The sequence below is a fragment of the Paramacrobiotus metropolitanus genome, unplaced genomic scaffold (genome assembly GCF_019649055.1).
Source record: "Paramacrobiotus metropolitanus isolate TYO unplaced genomic scaffold, Prichtersi_v1.0 Parri_scaffold0000013, whole genome shotgun sequence".
Lineage (NCBI taxonomy): Eukaryota > Metazoa > Tardigrada > Eutardigrada > Parachela > Macrobiotidae > Paramacrobiotus > Paramacrobiotus metropolitanus.
The window spans coordinates 800,663-828,591 of NW_026570233.1; the positions used below are offsets into that span (position 1 = coordinate 800,663).

At 43.7% G+C, this 27,929-nt stretch overlaps 5 protein-coding genes and 2 long non-coding RNA genes across 9 annotated transcripts; 4 read left to right on the top strand and 3 right to left on the bottom strand.

Moving 5' to 3' along the window:
* Positions 1-735: 735 nt before the first annotated feature.
* LOC129584208 (uncharacterized) lies at positions 736-3,408 on the bottom strand. The gene is made up of 7 exons (XM_055476327.1): positions 3,117-3,408; positions 2,789-2,941; positions 2,566-2,669; positions 2,183-2,450; positions 1,761-1,877; positions 1,129-1,481; positions 736-1,073 (listed from the first exon to the last, which is right to left on the bottom strand). Exons 1-7 carry the CDS (start codon positions 3,339-3,341, stop codon positions 773-775), a joined length of 1,521 nt encoding a protein of 506 aa, XP_055332302.1. The 5' UTR covers positions 3,342-3,408; the 3' UTR covers positions 736-772.
* Positions 3,409-5,170: 1,762 nt separating this feature from the next.
* LOC129584209 (octopamine receptor Oamb-like) lies at positions 5,171-7,235 on the top strand. Its single transcript, XM_055476328.1, has 2 exons — positions 5,171-6,088; positions 6,737-7,235. The coding sequence occupies exons 1-2, from the start codon at positions 5,451-5,453 to the stop codon at positions 7,176-7,178; spliced, it is 1,080 nt and encodes a 359-aa protein (XP_055332303.1). The 5' UTR covers positions 5,171-5,450; the 3' UTR covers positions 7,179-7,235.
* Positions 7,236-9,192: 1,957 nt separating this feature from the next.
* On the top strand, positions 9,193-10,881 carry LOC129584297 (integumentary mucin C.1-like). Its single transcript, XM_055476432.1, has 4 exons — positions 9,193-9,450; positions 9,533-9,640; positions 9,729-9,766; positions 10,157-10,881. The coding sequence occupies exons 1-4, from the start codon at positions 9,393-9,395 to the stop codon at positions 10,688-10,690; spliced, it is 738 nt and encodes a 245-aa protein (XP_055332407.1). The 5' UTR covers positions 9,193-9,392; the 3' UTR covers positions 10,691-10,881.
* A 381-nt stretch (positions 10,882-11,262) lies between these two features.
* LOC129584210 (uncharacterized) lies at positions 11,263-12,293 on the top strand. The gene is made up of 2 exons (XM_055476329.1): positions 11,263-11,625; positions 12,025-12,293. Exons 1-2 carry the CDS (start codon positions 11,541-11,543, stop codon positions 12,291-12,293), a joined length of 354 nt encoding a protein of 117 aa, XP_055332304.1. The 5' UTR covers positions 11,263-11,540.
* Positions 12,294-12,468: 175 nt separating this feature from the next.
* On the bottom strand, positions 12,469-19,718 carry LOC129584457 (atrial natriuretic peptide receptor 1-like). Of its 3 annotated transcripts, none has more exons than XM_055476624.1 (26): positions 19,339-19,718; positions 18,551-18,830; positions 18,227-18,395; positions 18,041-18,084; positions 17,934-17,972; positions 17,721-17,870; positions 17,215-17,352; positions 17,072-17,122; positions 16,804-16,980; positions 16,606-16,741; positions 16,448-16,535; positions 16,309-16,373; positions 16,199-16,245; positions 15,733-15,948; positions 15,579-15,655; positions 15,415-15,514; positions 15,026-15,344; positions 14,191-14,506; positions 14,052-14,126; positions 13,814-13,890; positions 13,680-13,747; positions 13,349-13,496; positions 13,233-13,281; positions 13,108-13,157; positions 12,833-12,924; positions 12,469-12,774 (listed from the first exon to the last, which is right to left on the bottom strand). In XM_055476624.1, exons 1-26 carry the CDS (start codon positions 19,650-19,652, stop codon positions 12,727-12,729), a joined length of 3,333 nt encoding a protein of 1,110 aa, XP_055332599.1. In that variant the 5' UTR covers positions 19,653-19,718; the 3' UTR covers positions 12,469-12,726. The 3 variants fall into 3 exon arrangements, with proteins under 3 accessions (XP_055332599.1, XP_055332597.1, XP_055332598.1); XM_055476622.1 differs by having other exon boundaries at positions 17,191-17,352; XM_055476623.1 differs by having other exon boundaries at positions 18,041-18,102.
* A 1,219-nt stretch (positions 19,719-20,937) lies between these two features.
* LOC129584360 (uncharacterized) lies at positions 20,938-22,572 on the top strand. Its single transcript, XR_008689877.1, has 3 exons — positions 20,938-21,398; positions 21,590-21,853; positions 21,909-22,572. It is a non-coding gene; the product is annotated as an uncharacterized LOC129584360 (long non-coding RNA).
* A 2,539-nt stretch (positions 22,573-25,111) lies between these two features.
* On the bottom strand, positions 25,112-26,341 carry LOC129584411 (uncharacterized). Its single transcript, XR_008689885.1, has 2 exons — positions 25,982-26,341; positions 25,112-25,713 (listed from the first exon to the last, which is right to left on the bottom strand). It is a non-coding gene; the product is annotated as an uncharacterized LOC129584411 (long non-coding RNA).
* Between the last annotated feature and the right edge of the window lie 1,588 nt (positions 26,342-27,929).

Here is a 27,929-nt window from a genome sequence, read left to right on the forward strand (position 1 = left end):
GAAGACACAATCTGCAGGCGGCATTAGGCGGGGGTTAATGTTAACCATTTGCTGGTTTCGTAGCTTTTTGCGTGCTTCACTGCTTTCGCAAATTTCCTTGTTGATGTGTTCTTATGCCTGCAGTTTGTTCCGTACTATTATGAAAATTCTTTAACAAAACTTTCCTTTGCGTTAGCTGTGGAGAAGACATGGCTTTGCATCGGACGATACCGTAAAACAAATTCCTGAAAAAAAATCCTGCGCCTAAATGTATAACCGCCTTCAGGGCTAGGGTACATAACCGACGCTGAGCGCAAACATCGATAGAATACTGTAAAATTATATTAGACAGAGACAAGCGCGTGAGTATACTGCTTAATGAGGCAACGTCGCGTTGCCGCTGGGCGGAAAATGAACAGCTACAGTACGTTGTTTTATTGCTCCGGCCCCACAATTTTTCACTCCGACAGAAAATCGTTGTCCAATAATATTCTCGCAGCTACAGTTTCTGCCTTTTAAGAAAACAAGTTAAACCTAAAACCAAGCCAATATGCAAAAGAAGCTTTAGCAAAAATAAGCCTCACAGTAATCGGAATAGTATTAACTATTACCAACCAGATCATGAGAACTATTTAGCATGACAACGTCATGGGAAATAAATCAACAAAAACCAAGTCATCATTTCAAATCAAGTCATATGCCTTTTAGAGGCAGGAATTAACAACACACAACAACGTAACGTATAAGTAATGGCAGAGGTGAGCTCTCCAAATGCTGTCAAACCAGCAAACAATTATCGGTAATTCCCGTTTAATGCCAGTTGCAGGGTGGAAATCGTGTCTTCCAACTCGGCAAACCTTTCGCGACCGACGACGGCTGCAGCGAAATCTGGTCCCAGCACGTGAATGTACAGATCTTCTGCTTCCTTGCAGTAACTCCGCGCAACGGGACACATCGCGGTCACCAGTGGTTGAAGCCGTTTTCTTTGGGCCAGCGGTGTTCTCAGCACCATCTTTCTTACAGCTTCCAGCGCCCTGATTCCGATCGCGGCAATTTTGGAACCGAAAGCGATGTCGTACTTGGGATGGATGTTCCTAAAATGAAAACAACACGGTCACACTGATGTCTGTAAGCCTTGCAGCCGGTGACCTTAGACAGTTGACCATCTCCTGCGCCAGCTTCCAGCCCTCTTCACAACGACCCTCCTCAAAGAAGTCCAAATAGCGGTTGTACGAGTAGATGTAACGAATATGGGCATCCGGATGGAGGAAGGTTTCCGCTTTCACGTCCTTGAAATACTCCACATTTTGCAGCACCTGCTGCCGTTCATCAACACGGTTCCGCCACAGCGTATCGCATTTCTCCGTGAATCGCATCAACTTAACCAGCTGGTCAGTGTTGATCGCACCGCACTGCGGACACGGCGCCAGTGCACGGCGGTCGCTGGGAATGGGTTCCCGGCATTCTGGCGTCATACATTTCAGCGGATTGGTCTCCGCATCCTGGAACCATACACAGCAACGTCAAGCAGCGAACCGCAGTCACTACGTCTATTCATTTTACATAATAGACAAATGAAAACATCTGCTTCTTACACTAAATGAAGCCAAGATATAAGTTAATCATGTAATGTATGGAAGTACGTAGGTATGTTTGCGATCTATCTGTGAACCAAGCATTAATGAAAAGCGTGAGGAATTTCTTTTTTCAAAATGACTAGATTCTTTAATACAGTAAAACAAATGCACACCATGACGATGCGTCGGCGTTATGTCACTTACAAATTCTTTGGTACATTTTCGACACGTGCACGGGCGCCTATACGTCAGCTTAAACACATCGCGACGTTCAAGCAGTGGACGCGAAAACGGATCCCGCATCAGCCGATTGTGGCGAAGCTATATAAAAAAATCGGGCACTGCCACTTATCATTCCTGAGTGCCACAAAAGTAAATTACATTATTAGAACACCGGAAAAGCTTGCAATAACACTGTTTATTGTTCGTGGCAACGGTGCTGCTGTTGTCTTTTACTGCTATGGACAGCAAATAAGGCGAAACTTTAAATTTATGACACAACGAAAAATTAGCATCCGCCTTAGAAACTGTATTATGCCAGAGAAGAGTTATTACCTAAAAATTGGTTTTATACATTAATTACTGATGTATTTGGAGAGTAAACGTTTCAGTAATTTACCACTCACATCGTGAAGTCCGGTGTAGTTGGGAATATCCTGTGTCGCGACAATAATCATGCGGCGGCCACTGAAGTTGATCGTGGCATTGACATCCCAGCACACCGGCGTCATGGCCTCGACCGGCGCTTCTGGATAGATGGCCAGTACAAACGGAAAGTGGTTTTCCGGGATGTCATAAACCGACACAGCGTTGTAGCCACCTGTCTGATGATAGGTCCAGTATTCGGATAGAGAGATGCCGAGAGCGGTCGCCGACTCGGCCAGTGACTCCTGCCTGCAACATTCCACACAAAACGTCACACATATACACTTAGTCAAAATTAATCAGTTCAAACCGGAAAACTGACTGATATCAGTTATTATACTTGCGTCACAAAGAGTTGGCTTACGTGGGCTCCGCACCGTCGTTAGAGGAAGGATTCGCAGGAAGTAAGCCGAAAATCTCGGCAGCTGACAACGTCCCCTGATCCCCAAGATCCATCGTCACGTTCAGCTACGAAACACCCACGGTTGCAACAAGTATTGCAATTATTTTACGTAATGACAAAAGCCTTCGACAGAAAGCTGGCTGAATAGTTAATGTACGAAATACAATTATGCTGAGCACTTTACCTTGATTTTGTTAGCTATCTTGGCGACCAGATCAAACGTCCTTGCGCCAAAATACTCCACGGACCCGGCACTCAGACTGATCAATGCCATGTTGCTACCGACCTTTTTCAGCATAGCACACTCCAGTTTGTGCTCTTTCTTCCAGTCGGACACCTACAAAGCATCCCGTGCTGACCACTGAACTAACTTCGAGCTTTTCGTATCCCTGCCTTTACACTGAGGAAAGCATTGACTTCCGTGCTATTTCCATACTGTACGAAGAAGTAAGTACGTTACGGTGTCAAATAGCAGATTGTGTTCCTCCTTGTACTGACCATGGTTAGCTTACCTGACACGCTTTACTGCAGTAGCGATGCAGTTGACAACCCGAGCATGTCCGCAGTCCCTGCTTCTCCTGGAAACAGTTCGCACAGTGGTCTTTGTACGCGGCGCTGTTAAAAGCCCACACCCATGGCTCACAGGTCAGAATAACGTCGCCTGCAGAGAACGACCGACCAACGGCAGCTTGCTCCGGCCCGGCGACTGGTTCGCAACTACTATCCCTGAATTCCATTTTAGATATGTCCAGAATTACGCACTGAACGATTTCCTGAGAATGATCAACTTGGAAGGGAGCTTCAAATACGGGACTCAACAACTGAATCACTTAATGCGGCAAAAGGTAAGCTAGAAAAAAACTTAATGCCGATAAAATGGCGATCTGCTGTCCGCAGGTCTTCGTGATCCAACGTGAATCGACAAGAACCGATCCGAACGGGTGAAGCACATCTGCGTACCGGCAGTTATACCGAAATGGACTGAGTACATGCTGCAGGCCAATCAGGCGAGACCGATGACAAAAGCGGTGAGTCAGTACCGTAAAAGACAGTAGGCATGTGCACTGAGTCGACCGAGCCAGTACACTACGTATCTGTACGAGTGCGCAGTGTGTACTACGCGCTAACCCCCGCGGGATTTTAACCAGGGATCTCATCAGCACGGCATCCGGTTAACCTTTAAATCCTGCTTTTATGGTAAATGCGGCCGAAGAACGTGGATCTGTGCTGTGGAGCCTTGACTACACTGCGTTGGATCGTTTCATTTCATTGTTCATGTCGTTGGGGTATCGTGGAACGAACGTGGATCAGGCTCGGAGACGGATGGAAGCGCGGATGTTTGCGGTCGGATTTTGTACGCGAAGCAATCTGGGGCTTGAACGCTGCGGTTGGTAACCAGAAGCTCTGTGCACCTGTGGAGCTGCTTGTTTCTGTAGTTTTTCATTGTAGGTTCGCGAATGTCGTAAAATCATCTTAATCGTCAGTTGTTTTTATGTTGGTTTCACAACAACCGGAAAAAACTGAAATAAAAGTTTCACCCCCGCGGCGTAGGTGCGTACCTGGCGGCGTATGCCGGGGGCAGATGCCAGAATAGTGTTCTGGCATGAAAACAACCGCCAAGGTCTGTCACCTGATTACCGGGCATTGTGTGAATTTTATTGAAGATCGTCCAAAGGAGAACGGGAAAAGCTGCTGTACTCGTACTCGAATCACATCAGCAAATTCTTAAAATTTCAGCCTTCCTTAAAAATCTGTTCCAGTAGTGAAGTTCAGTGTAGTAAGCGTGAACTGGCACCGGGTAGATATTAAACCGCAGCTGGGTTTTCCTTATTAATTGACCTTTATAACAAACATTTCTGAATATTCAGCAAACAGTTCTGGGTATTGCACTGTATAAGCATTTCTGTATATTTTTTACTGACTGTACAAGGAAGCAAGTTTTGCAGCTAGCAGGCAATTAGTTTTGCTTGTAGACTGCAGTTATGGTATGGTTGTTCAATTGTTGTGTGCAATAATTGTATACATGACGTAGTAATCTACATCAAAGATGGCAAGATATATGTATCATCAATAATCAATGGTCATCGCACCTTGACAGCAACAATATCCGCTCACCCCCTTTAAGAGCATAAAAGCCAACTGATTTGTCCGCAACACACACCAATCAATTTCCCATAACGCTTTTCCCGGCGACTGGTTTCCTTGTATCCAGTCAGCAGAGTTCGTTTCGATTGTTTCATATCCCGGCAAAATGGCAATTAGACAAATGCAGTGACAGTTATACTCCGCACGCCATCCCATTCATTTGAACGGGGTCATCCGCGTCATCGACAAATCGGTAGATTAGCGTTCAATGCGCAGGACGGACCGATATACCACCGTACACAGCCGCATCTAGCGTCGTAATTGGCCGTTAAGCGTCCCTCCGTCGGATGCGCATCTGCACGGCTTCCCACATCACTTAACACGGCCGTAATTGTCGCTGTAAAAATACCCTCCTCTCGCCAGTTGGGAAACGTGCAAATGTTGTGATTCCCTCACCTGTCAGGGGATGAGTTAGTGCTTCCGCTCGTAACGGTTTAATCAGTCGTCCGCTGTGCGTTTTACTTAATCCGATTCATCATCACGTTGTCCTCATCCGCAGCTGCCTGTCAGTGCTGTAGTCCCGGTTTTCCTCACCCGTTTATTTCCGTCTTATAAGCACTTTGCACTGGTGTCTGTCAACTTTCCGGCAAAAAAGTATTGATTGACTGCTTTCGCTCGTTTTACGCTTTTACATTATTCGAATCCGGTTAGAATATTTTTGGTCCGTTGTGTATTCTCGCATAAGAAGAAAACAAATAACGATGTCGAACGCGACAAACGCGACAGATTGGGCGGTCAGTATCCCCATCGGTGGCCTGGTCCTACTGGACACTACGGTCTCCATTTTCTGGTCATTCGTCGCCAATCTCATCATCCTGGGCGCCGTCTTCATTGACCCGCATCTCCAGCGCCACAGCAATTTCTACGGGGTCTCCTTAGCCGTTTCCGACGTCCTCGGGACCGCCAATCTGGGTTTCGGCTGCTACGACATCCTGTACAACCGTTGGGTGATCCAAAGTCCCGGATTGTGTAAATTCTGGGTGCTGATAGATTATACGATGAGTCTGACCGGGAGTCTGTCCATCTGTTTAATCAGTTATGACCGGTATAAGATGGTGTTCCATCCGCGATTATATGCGTTCGAGGAGTCCAGTAATCGTGCCGTGCTACGGATCCTGTTTGTCTGGCTGGTGTCGTTCGCCTTTTATATCCCGGTATGTCTGTTCTGGGACTACTTTGTGGGCTATTCGGTCATTGCTGCGGATGATTGTGATCCCGAGTTCCGGGATGTGTTGTGGATGACGATTGTGTTGTCGGTGGTGGAGTTCTTCCTCCCGTTCTTCTTAATTGTGTACTTCAATGTCCGACTGATTTTTGCGGTCAACAGACGAGCGAAGAGGTTAGTGCGCAGTTGTAATATCTTCACGTTGTTCTAGCATAGGTTCTACACTCTAACCAAGCTAAGATTTACCTGCAAAACCGGCTTATAATAATTTGCTGGTAATTACACTTTATAGCTACTGTACTTAACGCACATTTAATTTGCAGCTACGATAGTTGCGTAACTTTTGGTTTTTTACCGAAGATTTATAGATAATTTTTTGCATTTGGAAATTTTATTAGCTCTTTCATATAATTTTTCCGGAACTCGTTTATATAAAATAAAACTAGCCACTAAAATCTGAATTTCTGCAAAATTTTCTTTGTTTGTTACATATGTAGTTCAAAATAATATGGTAGACATTTTAAGGACGCATGGCATTGCGTAGTGCTATTTGTTCACGCCGTGTTCATTACTTATTCATGTTGTTGAGGTTTCTGACGCTGTTCTAGTCATCTTGTAGCCCGCGGTATTTAATTATTTATACAGCTGACGCGCTTCCTATAGGAATATCGGGAACGCTTTCATGTGCATCAGCTACATATATTGAACTAATCAAGAACCTACTTTAATTTATCGCAAAACTGATCGTCTTGATGTTCAGAAAACTAATACCAAAAAATTTATTTTCGGTTTTTTTATCTTTTCTTCTGTTGCTGTTTATAGACTGGTGGAGGTCAAAAAGAAACTGGGTGAAGGCCCCCTCTCCAGCCTGAATTTCCCCGTGCACTCCACCGACCACGAAGCCCGCGAGGAAGAAGCGTTCGAGCGGAACCGGCTGAATACGGAGGCACGGGAGATTGCCAGCGCCAAGGGGACCACCAAGAGCGTCCTCATTCTGGTGGGTGTGTTCGCCGGCTTATGGCTGCCGTGGGAGTTTATCGGGAATTTTGTCATCCCTATCTGCGACGACTGTGTCCCGCTGCAGCTATACCAGTTCGCCTTCTGGCTGCAGTATCACACGTACGTGGTCAATGCCATCGTCTTCGGCTTAACCGTGGAACGGTTCCGGGATTACTTCCGGAAAGTCTACCGGATGATTGTGCCCAAGAAGGATAAACGGGTGCGCTTTCATCTATCGACCATTTCCGTCTCCCCCGAAGGCTAATTTGTGTGTACTAATTTTACTAGTCAAAAATATATTTTTGTAATCTGAAATTACTGTTTCGTACCCGGAAATCTCATGACCTTGTGATATATGTTTTTACCTGGATTGTTTAGCGGCGCTGTACATGTTCAAGTACCCCACTTTATAAAGTGTTTAGTCGTTCTTCTCTGAATAAATTCGGAAAAATATTTCTCGGGAACGGCATTGTAACAGATGCGTTGCTGAATCTTCAATGCGTTGTACGTGCCGTTAACAATAGCGACAACACTCCTGTTGTCAGCAGTCACTGACGTCGGAAATCTCGTGCTCCATAGTTTGATCTCGTTAGTGTTGAAAAAGTAATCGTGATCTCTTGTTCGCTTACGTCCGTAATGACCTTAGTTATGCACTAAATTTACAGATAACCAGCTTGTTATGCACAGCAAGATGTTTTTGCACATTTTGAACCAGCTGCGCACATGTGATACGAGTACGTTAACATACCGCACACACAATAATATGTCGACATAATATGCAGCTTCGTTGTTTATTAATGGATTTTGGCACTAGCGAGCACTTGAATCAGATCGATAACATATATTTCTAAAATTAATTAAGTTTTCATAATTATATATACCGTTATTTTTGGGAAATACAAGCTAATTGTAGGTCTGCAAAGTTTTATATTTGTACAATAAACATTTTCAGTGCTATAAAGCGCATATGAATTTGCATCACCATAAAACAAAGCTAAACGCACGTATAATTTGTACGCAAAAGTTTTATTTCGTTTCGTAACTACTTTGTTTACAATTGAGCGGCAGATAAAATGAAGACACTTTCGTATTCACGGTTTTGCACTATATAAAACTTGTTGTAAGCTTCCGATAATAAAGCTGCCTCGTTATCGCTGGTTGGCGTAAATACCCACGATTATTTTTGCCGACCAAAGAAAATCATATTCCCCGCTTCTGTTTACAATTGTCCATAAACACCCAAAATTATGCATTCTAGTTTAGCAGAAAGATAGCAAGGTGTAAATGGTTTTATTCCTAATTTACTTAATGGAACAATTGGGCAGTACCAGAGCTGTTTACATCATACGAGCAAACTGCAAAATTAACTGCAGTAACTGACGTATTTACCTGCGTAACCTACAGATTATAAGCCAGTTTTACGTAAATTTTTTTCATTGTTTTAATTTATCAGTTTATAAATAATGTTGTTAACCCACATTTTACTGCGGTCGCTGTATTTGCAGCATGTGCCAAGACGCAAGCTATGAAATGTTAATTAACGATAAACATGACGCCCGGCAAAATGTAGTACACAGCGCGCCGTGCGCGTGCTCACATGCGTTGATAAATCCATAATTCCATTTTCTTACTCATAAACCGATTTCACGCGCATTTTATGAGAAAACCCCCTTTGGCAAAGCCGGCAGATTGATTCCGGGTACTATCGGTTTATTATCCTGCTTGGAATATCGACATTAGCGTACCGAGCCATACGGGAAACGGAGCGGGCAGTTAAAGGACACAAAACATAATATATTATGTGGAAGGAGTATAATCAATACCGGCAGTAACAATTTGTTCCGGCTGTTTGGAGACCGGGCGCGCGCAAACAAACAAATTAAAACACACACCGGTTTCCCTATTGAATGCCGGCACGAGAATTCCCAGCAAACCCCCGTTGGGCCACGTGACGGAAATACTGTTTCTCAAGATACACATACCGTTTAAAAAACTGTTTTCGTTCACCCGTCTTCGCCGCGCACTAGGCAAGACATGCATGACTGACCGGTCAAGCAGGTAAACAATGTTGTGAAGAGACGGTTAATTGGCGGGGTGCTGATGAAATCATCGGATTGTTGAAGTGTTGTCATATTTCGGCGGAAGTCCACTTATTGGTCGAATAGATGATGGGTATGACTATTCATATTTTAATTACCCACAAGAATGGGACGATTTTTTAGCAGTATGAAAAAAGACATAAGAGACCGCGTAAACAATGACAACAGCTTTAATCCGGCATATATAAGTGGCTTGGCCGTGTCGACGGTAGCATGTAGGAATCTCGTTAGTATAAGTACTTTGTAACACTGACATATTGAAAGACTTCCGGCAAGCGTAATCTGCAAAAAGTATTATTCTCGTACAGTGCATTTGCTTTGCACGTTTTGTCGGTTTTTATATTTTTGACACGATACGTTTTCTTTTAATTTTTTGCACCATGGATTGCTTCCTAATGTGCTTTTTTATCCTTGTATCCGTGCTTCTCATATTTACAGGTAAGAGAGAAATTAAAAATTATCCAGTAACAACGCTTCGTATTTCTTGGGGCTTATTGATAATCGATATATGTGTTAACAGTACAGCCAACAGCAGCACAGAATCCCTGTGCCTGTGGATTTGCCGGTTACAAATCCGTATGCACCGAGAGCGGAATAACCTTATCGGCCTGCAGCGCGAAATGTTACGGTAAGTCTTAGTCTAAGTCTAACAACCACCGCGTAAACACTATTCTTGATCCATGGTAAACGTTCAATATCGTTCCGGTTTTATTTAGGTTTGAAAGTCGCTTACGATGGCAGATGTGACACTACGGTAAGTGGATGCAATGAGATTCGAAAAAGCAGCATATTAAACAACAAAATTATTAAGCAATTAATGTACGCCAAATGTTTGTTGATATAAAACCCGCAAAAATATTTTGTTGTAGCTGTTAATTGTGGTGTTCAGTAAATTTTGGCGATTAAAAACTTTATTATACTTCATTTTGCATCATTTTAATAGTTTTGCAAAATTGTTAATGGATTTTGATAAAAATATTTTTTTCTACAATTATTTGTTATGGTCGATTAATATATGGCTAGATTGCTAGAATGCGGTATTTATGAACTAGAGTAAGTACTGGAGATATATGACATCGGAATAATTTTGGCGGATTTCTAAATTTAGTATACCACAGTTTCAGTTTGTTTCATTGTATTGCAGTTCTTTTGGCAAGCCATGAAAGACAAAATGGATCCTAACGGCCCTCTGCTGACTCCTAAAGCAAACCGCGAACGCGCCAAGGATAACATCTGGAACAACCTGTGGAGACTCTGGACCAAAACCCCGGGTCAAGCCAAACCCACACCTGCTACAACTACTATCCCAACCACCCCCACGACAACCACAACTACTACGACAAGACGACCAACTACGAGAAGAAAGACCACTACCACCACGACAACGACAACCACCCCGGCACCGGTGTTTGTTCCGCTGGTCACTCTGAACCCGCTGTCGGGTCCGCGCATCCTCGTCGCTGCTCCCGAACGACCAGCACGGCAATCGGCGACCTTAGCGGCACCGGCTACACCGTCCGCGGGAGGCGGTAGTTCAGCGCAAAATCAGCCGGGGAATGCCCAAGACAACACCGCCACCACGCAGCCGTTAACGGATGCCGATAGGACACGGCTGATAAGTGGCTTATCGGGGCAGAAGTTATTGGATACGTTGAATGTGCTACTGGCAAAAAACTGATGTTCTTTCATTTATTGTACCTTATTTGTTGTTATGTTATGAATAATCGTTTTCGCTCTTATATTAAGAGAGGTTGTATATAAGTGAATTATACACTTATTACAATACAAGGTTATAATTTACTTTAACTACGGTTACGCCGAATAGGCGTCGTAGTCCACCCTTATGTACAGATACAGCACAAAAGCCATTGTTGAATAAAATTTCTAAGACCAACCGTTGCTATTTATGGAATGTGTAATAACAAGTAAATGAAGTAACTATATTGTAGTGTATCATAAAGTCTGCAATCAAACAAACGCAGTCGTGTATAAATAACCTTTAACGATTGCACAACCTGGAACGTCATCATACTTTCCAATCTAAATCCAGTAGTCGCATTATTTGGGAAAACATTCCCCAAACATCAACATCTTTGTCATACCTTGCCACGCAGGGGTCATTACCTAATACCATGTTTGTTTCCCTTGTTGATGCGCCATAGACGGAACTCGACATTCCCAGCCTTTGTTGTAAGTTTATCAGCCGGCTTTACCGGGCACTTTCCACTTTGCCGAAGGAACAAGCTAAATTTGTCACCGTTTTACAAGTGTGTCATCGCTCCAGCCAGTCACGCCTGGATTCTGCGAACAATCAAAACAAGCCCAGAAAACTTTCGCAATGTGCAGCACTACCTGGGCATGGCGCACGCAAGGGCCCATTGTTCCCGTTGTATTGCGTCAGAACCGGATATGGCGGAATGGAGGGATGGTGGTATAAAAGTCACCACGTCTTCCGGTAATGATCATAGCACAATTGTTTCGGGATTCTGTGATTTCTTAGCGCCTCCTATCAAATCAAACCCTCCATCATGAATGCGATGTGCCTTATCTTGACCTTTGCCGTTGTCTGCGCGAGCCTCATTTATGCTGTTGAGCTGGACTCAGATAATGCTAGTAAGTCTTCCGTAAATTCTTTACGTATCCACATTTCAAGCATAATATTGCCGTAGTTACCTTATTGTGAGTATAAGTTTCGCGCATAAAAGCATTGTTTTTTTCAAATATCGCTATGAATTTATAGATATTTAATTTTTTTATATTTAATTATGGTCATAGTTTAATTTTTTGTACATAACTACGCTTCCTTCACATAAATCCTCGAGCGTTGCAGTAATAGTCAATTCATAACCATTAACTGGTTTCTTTTAATGATTTTTTACGTATACTTTACGCTTTCCTACGATGGTTTTTGAACAGTTTGTAGGTTTTTTCTTAGCAAAACAGTTTTTTCTTCTAATAATGTGCGAAAATTTGCATTTACCGGTGACCTTTAATTTACATAATATTTTCTAGGAATTACCACGTACGAATCTGCCGACAGCCCGTTATGGCGTTGTTATTCGCAATATCCGTTTAACGCCAAATACACCTATTTCTACTGCAAGAGCATGGCCATGGCCATGGGCAAACGAATGCCCTATGCGGACCTACAGAAACTGAGCATCCCGTACACCCGCACCGCCTGGGCACCCCTCGGCTGGCTCCCGTTGGGTCAGTCGTACCAGCACACAGCCGACGTCGACGGCGAAGCCGGCACAAGTAATCAAAGCGGACACCGGTAACTGGTTCCTGGGATAAATACAACCTAACCACCCTTTCCGCTGTCGAGAGCGCGTTCAGGCGTAATCAGTATTTAGCATTTACTAAGCGATCCTGTACTTCGATTACCGGCATGAACGTCTGCAGAGGGGAAGAGTTCAAGAGCTGTACATTTTATTCGTTTAATTTATTGCTGATTGAAAAAATTCTAATTTGTATTGAGTAAACAGTTGTTCTAAATAAAGCGTATGCGCGGGGTCCATATTTCGTTGCGCCGTAACCTGATGAAATAAAGTAGTATCCGAAATTAACAGTCAACTGGTGGTGAAGCACGCAACTGCGTAATGGAACATGATAATTTGAAATGTGCCGCTTGATCAGGAAAACCGGATCAGTTCATCGTCGAAGTGCTTTATGTGTAAACTTGGCATGCCCAATATCGGTCAGGAAGGTAATTTATTCGTTACTGCCCAAAAGCCAGTACGTCGTCATGCTGCCTTTTCCCTGCAAAAACGAATATAGTAGAGGTGGAACTTAACGCCACAGGTCAGAAGCTACGGACCTTTATATCGATTTCACCGCGTAGCTGAATGATGAACTCCGTAAACGAGTCCAGAAGGATCTTTGTTGTTGAGCTAATGTGGATTTTCATGGCTACCGAGAAAAATAATTTTTGCAGTATTATGTAGATACGGATTATACCTTTGCATATATCGTATCTCAAAGGTCAACCTTTTCCGCACATGTTTAAAACTATGTCGAGAATAAATTTAGCAGTATAATAAAGTAAAAAGTAATAAATTTTCTCTGAAACCATGGTGTATTGTGTCTGTATACCTTCACTGTTCGACTCCATTCGGCTGGCTGTGTTAACCGTGTCACCAAATCTGCAACCGTTGAATAGTTTTTAAACTACGGATATCGCCGAAGGTTTGTCCGTAGTTTCTGATCCCGATACTCACATGCAATAACGGGGCATCTTCAAACCAACAACGCCAGCTGCACACGGTCCTAAAGTCAGAGTAAACAACAATGATATTATTGTTGATATACCGGCAAAGTACGTAGTGCTCTGTACCGGTATGCAGGCCAATGCGCAACTGCAGATGATCAGTGGGACGATGACGGATGTGGAAACGCCGCATCGCTTTGATGGTCTTTAGGGACATGCGTGCCAGTTCGTATGCATGACGACTACCGTTGCGCTGGGGTAGTCCACTGGCAACCTGTTATTACACCGCACATTTTCACCAGACTACTATTAGTATGTATTTCTGCCCTGTTGACATACCGCAGCGGTAGGATGATATCGATAATCTTATAGAAATAGATTTGTTACACGTGCCGTATCACAGCGCCAAAAGCAGGCAAAACACGTCGATGATTGCGTCGAAACATTATGGACTTACTAAATATGAATCGCCAATCGTTTCCACTTTATACGCATCGAATCCTTCGATAATACTGTCCAGTAACGCTGAAGAAACTTCGTTTAACCTGCGCACGACCTAACCGAACCTGGTATTAAGAAAACAAAGCTTACTGTAAAGATCGTTTAAAAGGTCAACGACTTGCAACGGGGTACTGGATGAAGACAGTTCCGTGAATCCAACAATATCGCTATAAAACATATATGCACATTAAACAGTTATTAAGCTGAAAACGGATTCTCATAAAGGCGCCATAATACGTTTTCCTAACGCATTAAATGATACTTAGCATAAACGCTTAAACAATTTCAAAAAGTAATCAATTATAACATAAGGTGCGAACGTACATACCTGAAATAAATGGTTACATGTTCAAAAGTTTCCGGTTCGATGTAGTCTCCTCGTTTCAGTTTCTCTGCGATCGGCCTAAAACAGTTTTCAGCGACTTTACCTTCTGGTACACGGAATCGAAACCGCGGTTATACTGTACTTTGGTAGCATCTGGTTCAGCAGCTCTTCCGACTTGCGCTTCTCCTCCATGAAGGCCTGCGTACGCTCGACCACCAGGGCTTCCGAGTCCGCGGCGTACTTCTCCATGCGTTTAATCAGGTTGTCCATCAGGTTGCCGGAACGGGATTTCATTAGCGGTCGCAAGCGCTGTTTAATCAGCTCAAACGACGGACGCTCATCGGGGTACTCGGTCCAGCTGTCGGTCATGGTGTGGTAGAATTCCGGATCACAAATCGTCGGGTCGAAGCGCGGACGGAAGGGCGGGTTGCTGCCCTTGCGAACTTCACGAATAATCGCTAAAGCCCAAATAGTCGCTAAAGTGTCATTAATGAAGTTTGCCGCTCATCTAGCACATGCTCAAATAAATTATTTTAACATGCTTCGAACGAGTTTACAGGAATTAATTTTTGCGCTTACAGCTTTGAGCCTTCGCATTTATTTTTCTTTCTTTAGCGGTTCTTGTATTTATTCATAAAATTCACCAAGTTTGGTTAGTAAAATTCTTTATGGAAAGATAAAGCGGGCTGTTGCGCCTTCCGTAAAAGGTCAAGCAGTTATATGAATGAATCGTTACCGCACGTCTGTCTAAAAAAAAGTTGCTGTCGAAATACAAATACATTATTTTTTGCTAGAATAGTTACACTATACTCTGTATTTTTTAATTCAAATAGTTCAGGTAAAACGCTGCACTGCTTTTCAAAAAAATAAAGTTTAAACCTTAGCGACCCAACTTAAAGGTGTTTTCTATTTTTTTATCCAACGCATATAATGATGAGTCTGTTTGATTTTGAATAGCTACCCTAGAGAATCCTTACTGCGTATATCAACGTTCATATCTTCATACGGCTCCGTGCGCAGTGCAATCTCCTGCAGCATAATGGCGAAGCTGTACACATCGCCCTTCTGACTGCCGCCGATGGGCATCGGCTCCCGCAGATGCTCCGGCGCCACCCACAACATGGGCCGCAGCTGCCGCTCTTCGGCCTCCGGGTCCAGGAAGGCCAGATACTTGGGTCGTAGCTGCCACAATCCGACATCGGAAATCTTCACCACCAACCGTCCGTCGATTAGACAGTTGTGGCTGGTCAATCTCCCATGGGATTTAAACGGTGATGAGTGTAGGTAACTCATGCCCTTTAAACATAACATCACTTCATTAGGTAAGTGGCTCCGTTCCCGTGTAATTGGTCTTAATAAAGGCCACCTCCAGAATGTCGTTAATCAAGGAATACTTGAATGTCCAATCCAGATTAAATGATTCCCGATCCAGGAGGTCACGGAGACTGCCTTTGGGGCAATAATCTCTAATAGTCGACCATTAACATGTTTACCGTGAAAACTAATCGGTTTGTTAAGGAAACGTTTTACGTAATTATGCTCTCGTTGCCGGCGTCCACGCACAAGCCCACAAAGCGATTAATGTGATCGTGGATTAAATTGCGCAGCTGCAATATGAGATTTTGACAAAGAGTAACCGGAATATTTGTCCCACCTAGTCAATGATAATTAGCAAGTGCCTTACGTTGCGCAGTTCCAAATACAGACTGCGGTTGAAATAAATCACGGTGCCGATGCGCTTGATGGCCACCGGTGATTCCTTGTAGATTCCGGTTTCGATGAAAATGGGGATGTGCGAAGAATTGTTGCTGGATAACGTTTTACCGGATATCAGACCGGTACGCGATTGTATTACAACGGAACGCTTGGAATCGTTTTCGCCCAGCTTTGAGCCTTTGCTCTGAAAAAATACACTTTCGTATACGACAGCATACGTACATCGCAATGGTCAATAAAACCTGCAGTTTTGGAGATTATGCATGAGTTGGGACAAAACTTAACACGTGTATGGTAAATCTGTACATACGTAATGGTTTAGCAAATGTGGCATAGCTCAACAGTATTCTATGGAGATCAAGCAATTTTGTATGCGTATCTCGTAATATTCAGATCAGTCTTAACATTAAGTAGGGCAACAAGAGATTACTCACTTTATGTAGACTAGCGCTGAATGTGGAACTAGCCGCTCGTTTAACACCTGTAACGAGCATAAGACGGCGATTTCGTCAAATTTGTAAAGCGCTGGACGGCAGGTGCTTACTTGTAATATCGGCCCATGGTATTCTCCAGTATTCCTCATTAAGGCTTCTCTCATCGCGCCACCGCCTGCAGTAAACAGATATTTGCAGACGTAACCGCTCCTAAAGTATAGCCGGATTTTAGCCAGCGTATATATGTACTTATAAAGCCAGAAACCCAGTCCACCCAGCAGCAATCCGCCCCCGCAGACGGCAATGGCGATAGTGGCGCCAAGTGGGAAACCAGCACCTGCAAGATTCATCAGCCACATTAATATGTACAGTATGTGCAGCAAAATAGCGGCAAGGAGAATGCTTACTCTCGTCTGCACACAGCCCGCTCTTCCCGTCGTATCCACACGGCGGCGTGTTGGGCGGCGGACCTTTACGATCGGCCCAGACGATGTCACGGAGACGAACAAGTTTCTTGGTCGCCGCGATGAATTCGATTGCCGGCTATAACAGAAAATCTGAGCGCAAGGACCGCTTGACATGATATTAGCGACGAGGAGTCTTACCACAAACTCCGAGGTAACTGGATCGAAGTTCAGCAAGTAGAAGTCAAAGATCCGGTCACCAATCTCGTTGAGGACAATCTCGGTTCCGACACCCTGGAAAGCGCGGCCCCACATCTTGCGGGTCAGGGCCAGGCCGTCAGACGGGTCTTTGCCTTCGTGTAGTGTTTCATTTAGAACCTAATCAAATTTTCCGTTTATCAAAAAGTCACAAACCAAAAAATTCCCTAATGGTATTCTCGAAAGAGCTGTCTGGTTATGGAGTACGTACAATTCCGTACAGCCGGCACGCATCGAAGAATCCCATAACGGCATGCGGAACCTAGACGGCACAAAAACCACAACGTCAGCCTTTTTCACATGTTCGACACTGGCCGACGGGAAGGGTACTAAAGAAGCGGCACGATCGTCCACCTTGTCCGCAGCCGGATATGTAAAGTTGTACTTGCGAGCCGACAGCTCCTTCAACCGCTCCATATACTTCAGATATTCGGGATTATCCGGCATTTTTAGCATGACCACGAAGAGACTCTGAAAGGCCTTCTGCACGTCCTACAATACAGGGCCATAGCCATAATTTAAACCTGATCTCACCAACATTTAATGATTTTGTAACACTGTCTCCATTTTGGGTTCTTCTGGCAGTTGAAGTGAGGATGTCGTACCTTGTTGTTCTATAAATTAGAGTCAGTTGTATGGTGACATATTTCATGTTTTTAAAAAAATTAGAAAACGTACAGCGAAGTGCAGTACTCGTACGTGGCAAACTGGGTTAAACATGGTATAGAACGACGCGTGGTAAAAAGGTCAACGTCATTGCGTAAAACAGTTCTTGTCTGCATTGTTTAATTTGCTCAGCCGTATTTTTACATATTTTTTAAAAAGAATATGTTCAGTGTTGGTTTTTCTTCTGGGATTACTTTTAATGTATTGGAATCGCCTCCGTCTTTATGGAAGTTCTCCAGCCGTGCCGCATCATACTCCCGCTGGCTGGCCGTACTGGTAGTGGCCTTAAAGGTCAATGAGCCGGTTTGGCCGCTGATGTAGAATAAATCCATCGTAATGTACAACTGTCCGCATAAACAGAGCACATCAATAATTAAAGCACAGTATTTTAAGGCAAATGAACTTACATAATCTCCACTTGTCATTCCCATATCCGATGCGGTCAACTGTAACGGTTTTAAATTGAATCGACGACATCCGGAAATCAGCTGTGTGTGTTTCAATAGTGTTTTACCATCATATCGCGGGTGATATTGCACATGGCGGCAATAATAATCACTGCAACCGAATTCGTTCCTACTTTGGATGCGATCAATGTACAAACAAAACACGCACACACGAACGGATGTCTTTGACGGTAATATAATTAACGTAATCGTTTGTTCTGTTGTAAATACAATCTTAATCAGAATAAACTAACCTCTGGCTACCGCTCGTGCTCGCCCCAATATGGCCCGGCAATCACTCTTGGAGTTAATGGAATTCATGGGGAACATACGCGATCCCAGATCAATATTCCCACCCGTATCCTGCAGGAGCTTTTCGAAACCTTTACCAAATGCGGATGATGCGCTATCGTTATCGTAAATCTATGGAAGAAAAACGTGTTTGTTACGATGTATTTATTTTTAATTAATTTTATTAATGAATTGCTTACGGTAGACTGTATTGATATAAATATATTGTTCATGTGTTCAGATGCTCCAGATAAAGTACTGCGTCGTTTTTTAATTTTAACACTTACTACAGCGATGTTGGTGTAGTGGAATAAATTCAGGATCTGCACGATAAATAATCCAACGGCATTTTGGGTAAAACCCAGCCGCACGAGCAGTTTGCTGGCCACCTTCTGGTCCGCTGAAATACCGCCGGCTTCCGTGCTGATGACCGGTATATTCCACCGACCGACCAGACCGCGAATCTGCTCCACCGACGCGGTACACGCGGGTCCCATCAACACCGAGCAGCCGGCCAGACTGCGCTGCATGTGCAGCTCGACGGCCGCCGGTGACATCATTAAATATCTGCGGGTTATCCAGAGTCACACGCGATATTCAAATTAAGGCTTATAGTTCTTCGAAATGTCTGCACAAACATGTGTGTAACCTTTAGTGCAGCACGAATCCACAAGAACTTATTAGCTACAATGATCAAAGTTCTGCAGCTTAAAAAATGTTGCATAAAAAGCGAGGTATACAAAATGCGAAGGTGTGTATCTGATATAAGTTATATAACCCTTCAAATTTTGTAGCGAAACCTCAAAATTAATGACACCGAGTTTGTATTTTTTTGCTACCTGTAAGACTGTAAGAGTATGAATTTAGCCAGTAATTGTTGTTAGACCCAGCGATGATCGGCTGAATCACTGAATCGTTATTGTTGCCTGCTCAGCAGAGTAAGCTTTGAGATTGATGTTCGTATGAAAATAATAATCATTAACCGGCCATATGTAGGCAAAAACTAAAAATCTTTTCCTACCACTGTGACTCACTGACTCTGATAGTAATCTACGGATTAAACAGCGTGGCTTACGTATCATCGTTGCATCCACCCGGCAACGCTGCCTTAATCCATTCGAAGCGGACATTCGTCGGAAAATCCGCTCGCAGCGTCTCCAGACCCAGCTCAATAGCCGGGTCAATGACAGCATCCTTATCTTCCCACAGCTGACAAAACGTTATCACCGTGTCATTGCCGTAGTTGACCAGGACATCTTGGCGCTGACAGTACTGCTGGCACTGTAGCGACGCGTTGGTACTGGCTACCAGCAGTAAACCGAGAAATCCGTTGACGATCATAAACCCCACCGAAGCCATGATCCAACTGAAATAATGAAGCGTATACATTTACTTATATTTACCGGTTCCACACTGGCAGTGTGTTAACTATAAGGGGTTTTTGGAAAACGCTTGACCGGCTGCCATAGCCTAATGGTAATCGCAGACTGTATAGTTGATTTGCGAAGGGATGCCGGCAATTTTCCATCATTGACGATCCTACAAAGCACGATAATGCGTGCATGCAACAGCGGAATTTGATTCGATTAGGGGTTTGCGCAATCAACAAAATTAGTATTAATTTGTACCTTCGTTTTGGGTTTGCTTACTTGATTGGACCGAGCACCTAGCGCTTGGTAGTGACCGAAATGAGATTGAATCAATAGATTTGCATTCTGCCGCACACAAACGCGTTTAGGGCCGCTACTTTCCGGGTAGAACTGTCGGTTTATGAGGAAACAGGTACAAGTTCTCAGCTGCAAGAGGTCATGCTGCTTAAGATAGACCACTAACGTTGGCGGTTAGAAATTGAAATAATCCGTACATTTATTTTATGGTTACAAATTTACATAGATACAAAGTATTAAACCAAGCGCAAGCAGCTCGTGTGACGTTTTAAGTTGTTTATTTTAAGTTGTTGTGACGCAAGCAGCTCGTTTAAAGTTTTTTAACTGTGTATGGACGGCATATTCATTTTTTCTTGTGAACTTTCTTGTGAACTTTCTTATATCTTAGTTTTGCGAAAAGCTGTAGTTGTACTTTTGATCAGTTCCTTGTTGAAATACATGTGCCGTATGTATTATCCGTCTCGCCGTTGACTACTTCAAATCAGACCACTTTTCTGTATATTGGCAAATTTCCATAATTGCCCCCAAAAAACTGCCCCTTAAACAGCCCCCATTGGTCTCTTTTCTCCAGCACCGAAACGCCACTCCACCCCAGGCGAACTGCGACTATCTCGTTATCTTTTGTCTTTCCAGTGGCTTTTCCCGAGAAACCCCCAGCCATTTAATATTGGACAAAAGTATCGTGAATGACCGAAGCTTCTTTAAAACCATTATCAGTTTATCTGTCATGACAATCATATCTTTGCGAATTCCACTTTAAAACGGGGCTTTTGTCACATTCTGTTTTCACAAGAGAGCGAGTACTCGAGCAAAAACTTTCGTATTTCAACTTCCTTTATTGTTAGTTACGTAACGTTTACTTTCAAAATTATTGGAAATTCGCTTGCGCCGCTTATCTAACGATAACGTTCATTTATGGCTCATCATAGTCCATGGTCATGGTTCAAACCACATAAGCAAACGTGAGAGCAACCGTATCTGAACCGTCAGTGCTTTGTCGTGTTCGGTGAAAACGTAGCAAGCAAAGGTTATCATTCTTAACAATTAAAAAAGCTAAGATAACCTTCATTTTCACATTTCCGGTATTATAAAACTGGAATCTGGGAAATTTCTCTAAGACCAAACGTACATGGACAGCGTTTAGTGTTTACCACCATCCACCACAGGCTTACTCGTACACTAGCTATTACGGTGGTGCTTCTAAAATGACATTGTCTTTCATCTTCGTTTTGGGTATTCCTGCGGCAATTCATTCAGCTCAAGGGAATTTTATAGGTGATTTAATTGGACATGCCGCTAGCGAACACTGTTCCAATGGTAAAGACGTATCAGCGGATCTTCAGACATGCAATTCTGCAATAACGGATGTCACCGCCGACTTGAAACTACTACAAACAACCGGGAATGTCGAGGAACAACCTGGGATTTCGAATGAGAATTTTGCCACAGTCACCGACAAAATCTGTTCGTAAGTGTGACCTTTCGGTATTCTTCAAGATTTACCGTTACCGTTGATTTGACTATGTAACTGATGTCAGGAAAAATTTTGCCTCAGTAACAAAGGTTCAAAAAGCATGAAACTTATCAACTGAATAAATTATATTAACTTATTAACTACCTTAACCTAACTTACTTAATCAAGCATGCTAATTATTGCAGTGCGGTAAGTTCAGCGTTAATCTGCTTCGGGCATGCAGCTGAAAACTGTGGGATATGGCTGCAAACGTCTGTAAGCAGTGCCAGGCGGTTTATTCAGGCCTTCTGTAACGATCCGCAAAAGGGCACGCACATAAAAAATTTATTTCTCTGCCTTCCAAAGCTGCATCACAAGTTCATCGGTTTGGAATCGCATTTCCCAATTGCGAATCCGACAGCATTTACAAAGATACTCGTATTTTCCGGCATCTCTAAGCTAAAGTGCCAGTAAGTTTAATACTGCAATATTAAAAGGGTTTTGCGTTCAATATTGTTTGTTTAGATTAACCACAGAGCTGCAAGGTCATAGAAAATGGAGTGATCACTGAACAGTGTGGAGAAGAAGCTGCAGTGACTCTCAATTATATGTTAGATAGAGCCAACGAAGAATTCTCTCACAGATCTGTACTAGAAGGACGTGCAAAGCCACCTAAGCCAGGCAAGAAGCCTAAGCCGACTAAAAGACCAACACCAAGACCCGAGCAACCGTACCGAGAGCCGTATTTAAGAACCACCTTCAACGCATCCGAACCGACAACTACTCGTTCGCCGAATAACCGGAATTATTCGGCTACGATCACTGCACAATTCTGGATCCTACCGATAGCACTAATTTGTTTGGCCTTGTGGTGGTAGGAACTACAAACCACAATGCCTGCTGGATCGCCATCGTATATTGAGTCAGTGGCTGACATTTGCACAGTATCGGCATACACCGACATTGTACAAGACTTTGGATTTTATATATATATATATATAATAACAATAATTTATTGTTCTTGGGTACAAGATAATAAAAGCGACGTCGGCTTTTATGAACTATACAGAGTAGTTCGCGTCTTTTTCTGTTATCATGCTCTCTTTGTAGCCTCTTGTCGGGTTACATAACGACAGCCTGATGTCATAAAGCTGCATCTGAACTCTGAAGACAATTTGGTACGTCATGAGGGGCACGGTACCGTCGGTCGTATGTATAGAGTATGTGAATAGCACTCGTACAAATACGCATGTTAGCACTGAACGAAAACGTCATCGAGTGCAAGGTTTCTGTGCTGTATTGATGCTGCGCTGGGAGAACAACCTATGTCGTGTATTAAACGGCCTGGCTCTCTTGCTCGGATCTCGCAGCGCCGGCGCCGGCCCAACCCGGCACTATAGTTCTGGCTTCCTTTGAGAACCCTCGAGATATTCTGTCATCCTACTCTCTGCACACCTTTAGCCCGGTTTGGCAGTCGGCTGTAAGTCTGTAAAATGCCTCGTGTGGCCGCTGCATGTGCTTGAATAAGTCCCATCCACCGAAATGTTGGACATGGTGGACATGTTGGACCGAAATGTTGGACATAAAACGTTTCGTTAACCACAAATTCCCGCGCTTTCGCCTTACCGTCGGTCGCCACATCCGTTTCCCCGACAGATATTCGTGGTAAAAGGCTAAAAGCATCAACTAACCTGCCTGATTGTAATGGCTGCGTTTTAGCACTGGTTCGCGAACTCGGTATCGTCTGCCCTAGAGGAGTTAGTAGTCTCCCTACAGACTTACTTGATACTTGATAGTGTACTCCCGAGTCAACATTTCATTACGTTACGTAACCGGTAGCCAGCGTCAGTTCATAACTTCATATGGATAGTTGCAAATGCAAACGTGGCGTGCTCGATTGCAACTCGATATTTTACAATTAGCACTTATGTATCAAAGTCTCTTCCAACCGCAGTCAAAAGAATAGATTCTCATGAAGCATCATGGCCCAAAAGCTAATTTTTATTAACAATCCTAATAAGCCGGTAGCTATGAGGTCAGCAAAGCCCTCAATTTGGAACGGGATTCCATTGCGTATTTTACTACTAATCATGCATTTTGCTGGTCTGAACCCGACCGTATTTCTGGCTCCGGAAAGCTACAAAAGTCGCAGCCGGTTGGACAGATTTCGGCTGCTCATCTGGTACTGCTGCAGTTTCACATTATTCTGTACACTCTGCATCCACGGATCGTACGATGTGTATACCATGTTCTCCGTCTACCGACAACAACTGATTGACACCGATTTCTTTATGCTGACGTTCGCTGCACACCGGTTGTGCTTCAGCATCAAGTGCGCTTCCATGGTCGCCATCTTATCCTTAACCAATGGGAAATTGCACAAACTACTCCGAGAGTTCGAGCATATATCTCAAGCATTTTTTTCCTTAAACATGATTAACAGGTTTAGCTTGATAATTTGGACGGCGCTAGTATTTCTCGTAGCAATAACCGGCACGAAAGCCGTACTAATTCGGCAAGCATGGTTTCGGCTCTTAGCACAGTTTCAACGCACATCGAATTCCGAATTTCAGTTGAACGTGTTTGATCTCGGAACGGTATCTTTCAGTTTTGTAGCCACATTCTACACTGTGATGAGTGTTTATACGATAATCATTGAAATCATCCCGGTAATTATCTGCGTTGTCATGATACTCTGCCTGACCGAAGCTTTTCGGGTGGTGAATACGGAGTATAGAGCTATGGGTGACCTGAAGGTTTTTCGCCAAAAGTACTTGCGCCTGCAAAATACGGTACGCAAAGTCGACCGACATTTCTCTATTATATCACTGTCGATGTTTATCTGTGATGCTCTTGGGTGGATTGCATGTATCTCGTTATCGGTTCGCGTTAGAACGCTTTCGGATTCTGCGCAATTTGATCCGATCTCGGCGCTGGAGACGCCCTTTATTTACTTAATCGCAGTCACCAGTTTCGTGTTTGTTGTGAAAACGTTCTGCAGCATTCGCTTACATCGGGTGGTAAGAAAGAAGCCTGCATGACAAACTGGAATTGGTGTACTTTCGCTCGTCGTTGCAGGCCCAAGAAGCGGTTGACCTTTTACAAGTAATGCCGTCAACGATGCCGGACGAAATGAAGGTCTCGGTGCCTGAATACCTCAACAGTCTGCAGCATGATCCCGTTGCCCTATCAATAGGAGGCATGGTTCTGCTGACAAAGGACTTTCTAATAACGGTATACCTTATACCTCTGTTCATCTTTACCGCTGCTCGGTGTAACAGTTTCAGAGTTTCTTGTTTGTCGTTTATATAACAGGTGCTGGCACTGCTGATGACCTATAGCATCATCGTTTACCAGATCATGGTGGGTCGTGAAAATCAACTGCCATAGCCGTTTAGTTTTGCTGTTTTCGTTGAAGGCAAATCATTGTTGCATTGGGTTTCAGGATCAGAAGCGAGACTTTCAGAAGTTTCTGAAAAAGGATGACGAAAGCGTGATTGTTGGACGGATTGTCGAACGCATGCTTAATTACACTAACTGTGTGTCGAAGTCGAACACTGAACTGACTGACGCCATGCTTCAAAATAGTTATTGAATTTTTTTAATCGTTTGGCGGCTCGCTCAGTTTTTTTTGCGGTTCATGTCTTCTACTGCAAATACCATGCAGCAAACAGCGTTTTTACGGTTTTCGCTGTACAAATTAATCAAATCCACGAACCGTGAACTCGTCGTACAAAAAGACCAGTTATTTATTCAGAAATTCTAACTAGCGCGCCAATACAATTCAAACATACGCAGCTTCTAAACATTCATCGTCTCGACATTCTAACCAACAAAAAAGGCACATCCTATCGGAATGATTACAGAAAAAATACCCGCGGTACATGCCGACCATTATGCTACAGGCACCTGCGAATACCGGAATACGAATTGTACAACACACGATGAACGCAATACATTTGGCGCACTACTTCTTAGCCTGCTGCTGGCCGCCGCCGAAGTTGGCGTTGTTAGGATTCATCTGATTCGCATGGTTATCCATAGCCGCCTGCATCCCGGCACCCTGATATCCAGCGCTCTCACCTCCGCCACCGAAGTTCGCGTTGTTGGGATTCAGTTGATTGGCGCGGTTATCCAAACCCGCCTGCATCCCGGCGCCCCTGGAATCCGCCGCCGAAGATGGCGTTGTTCGGGTTCAACTGATTAGCGTGGTTGTTGAGATCGTCCTGCGTTCCGGCGCCCAGATATCCGGCGTCGTGGCCCGGTCCCGTGAGCGCATGGTTAGGGTTGCACTGATTGGTGCGGTTGGCTTCTCCGGCAGGATCCATTTCTATAAACCCGCAATTGACATTAGCAATTAACAAGACTCATAATTATTAGTGAGCATATGATGATCTGGAACAGCGAGCAACAAAAACCGATACCGTTAAAGTTAGTTAATCGCTGTAATCCCAAAAGAACGTTCCCGGAAAAATTATCCGTAAAGCAGATGGCTAACGACAAATCAAAATGACAAGCAGAACAAAGATAGACAAAAAAAATTAAGCAGCACTGAATTACCACATAAAAAATTCTGTCTGGTTCCCTTTACGAGTTACCTGTGGCTGTGGTCCTAATAATCCGACAGACACCCAACAAAGTACGAAGACAAACTGATGAAAGTTGCAAAAGAAGTTAAAAAACGAAAGCAGAATTACAAGGTTGCACTAACTTCCGTTCTGGAAAAAAACAAATTTTACAGATGCAGAACTGCAGAAGCTGCCGTTTACCTATATGGCCAGGCCAGAGGCAAAACCCACAGTGGCGATGTGGGCGGCCACAAGCTGTGCAGCGCGCTGATTGGTGTACAGAGTACGCGCGATACCTTGCGATGAGCGCCGCGGAATTATCCCAGGCACAACGCAAGAAAGAAGAATGCCGAATGGCACCGCTTTACAGTTTAAACTTTAAAGCGATCACCGTGGGCAGTGGCGTAACGAGCCTAATATTTTGGGGGCCATGGCCCACCCCAAACGAAAAGTTATAGCATAGAGTCTATGGGAACGGCCTACCCCAAAGCCAGTACTTGTGGCCCACCCCAAACCTTTGAGCTCGTTACGCCGCTGACCGTGGGTCATCCATGACTTTATGCGGCGTGCCTTATCTTGATTTCCGCTTGTTAAGAAATCTGGACAGCATTCAATTTCACGCCATCTCGATGCTCTTGCCAGCACAGATAGGAAAATTAGGAATCATAGGACGTGTTCGCGCAGTAGAAGTACGGTCTGTTTACCAGTTTACGGATACCAGCACGCATAACAACTGACAAGTGACAGCCATTAATCAGAAACCAATGGAGTGATTGGTTTAAGCCCTCGCCCTCTATCCCACCGGACGCAAACTACGCACTACGGACTTAACTAGTGCTAACAAGAACCACTTTGGTACATTGCGCATTGTCAAGATATTGAGATTTTTCACTTCGCGAATGCATAAAAATGTACGGCAAATATATTTCTTTTATATTCAACTGATGGCGTACTAGGTGTTTAATATAAAGGTTTCGTAAAATGTTCGCCATAACTTTGCTCCTACTTGACTACAACGCCTCAGATTGTCTGCTACTGGGTTGGTTTGGCTCAAGCCATGTTTACCCAGTAAGCGCTATGGCCAAGTTCGCTGTTAATTGCCGCACTTTAGCCACGCCCGACCCTTTAGCCCCGCCCCAACGCGTTAAACCAATTACTCCATTCCTGGATAAGAACGGCTAGATTCCAATTTCCCAAAAGTGACGGAACTCTTTTTGACTGAACCGCTTGCGCAGCATCACCGCATTCAAGTTGCAGCAACTTGCAACTGTTCCAGCATGTAATAAATTAAAGTCGACAGGAGTGAACAGAGAATGCAAAATTTAAATGATTAAATCATGTCGGAAGCTGTTTTGAACTTTTGGTCATACTTTCTTTCAGATGATTTTATCTGTTGGCTTCGTCGATGCAATAATTTCTCGTCAAGCCGAGATGCTTGACTTACGAAATTTTCAATAGGCAGCGTTCAAATATTACGTAACGCAATTTTTTCGTTTTTTTCACCACCCCCTACCCCTTGTAACAACGCGTAACAAATTTTTGTACCCTACAGCCGTACGTAACGGGTTCTGTACCCCCACCCCATAATTCGAAAAATTTTCCTAAAATTTTAAAAGAAAAATCACGAACAGTAGCTTTGCATGAGTTCATCGTCATTTGAGTAGTCATCGTCATTTCACTTTAAATACAGTTCAGTGGGCAAGATACTCATAAGAAAATATTGCTAACATATCGGGGAACGTGGGAAGAATACACTTGGTAAATTTTTTTTGCGTGTTTTGTACGCTCCAGAAGTAATAAGATAAACATTTCAGCTTTATCTTTAGTGGTGCCCAAATGTAACGTAACATGCTCGTCACCCACCCCCTACCTATGTAACAAAGCCGTAACGCTTCGGCCAGACCACCCCCCCAACCATGGCCGTTACGTAATATTTGAACGCTGCCATACTGTAATTTAATCGAAAGATTTTCTTTGG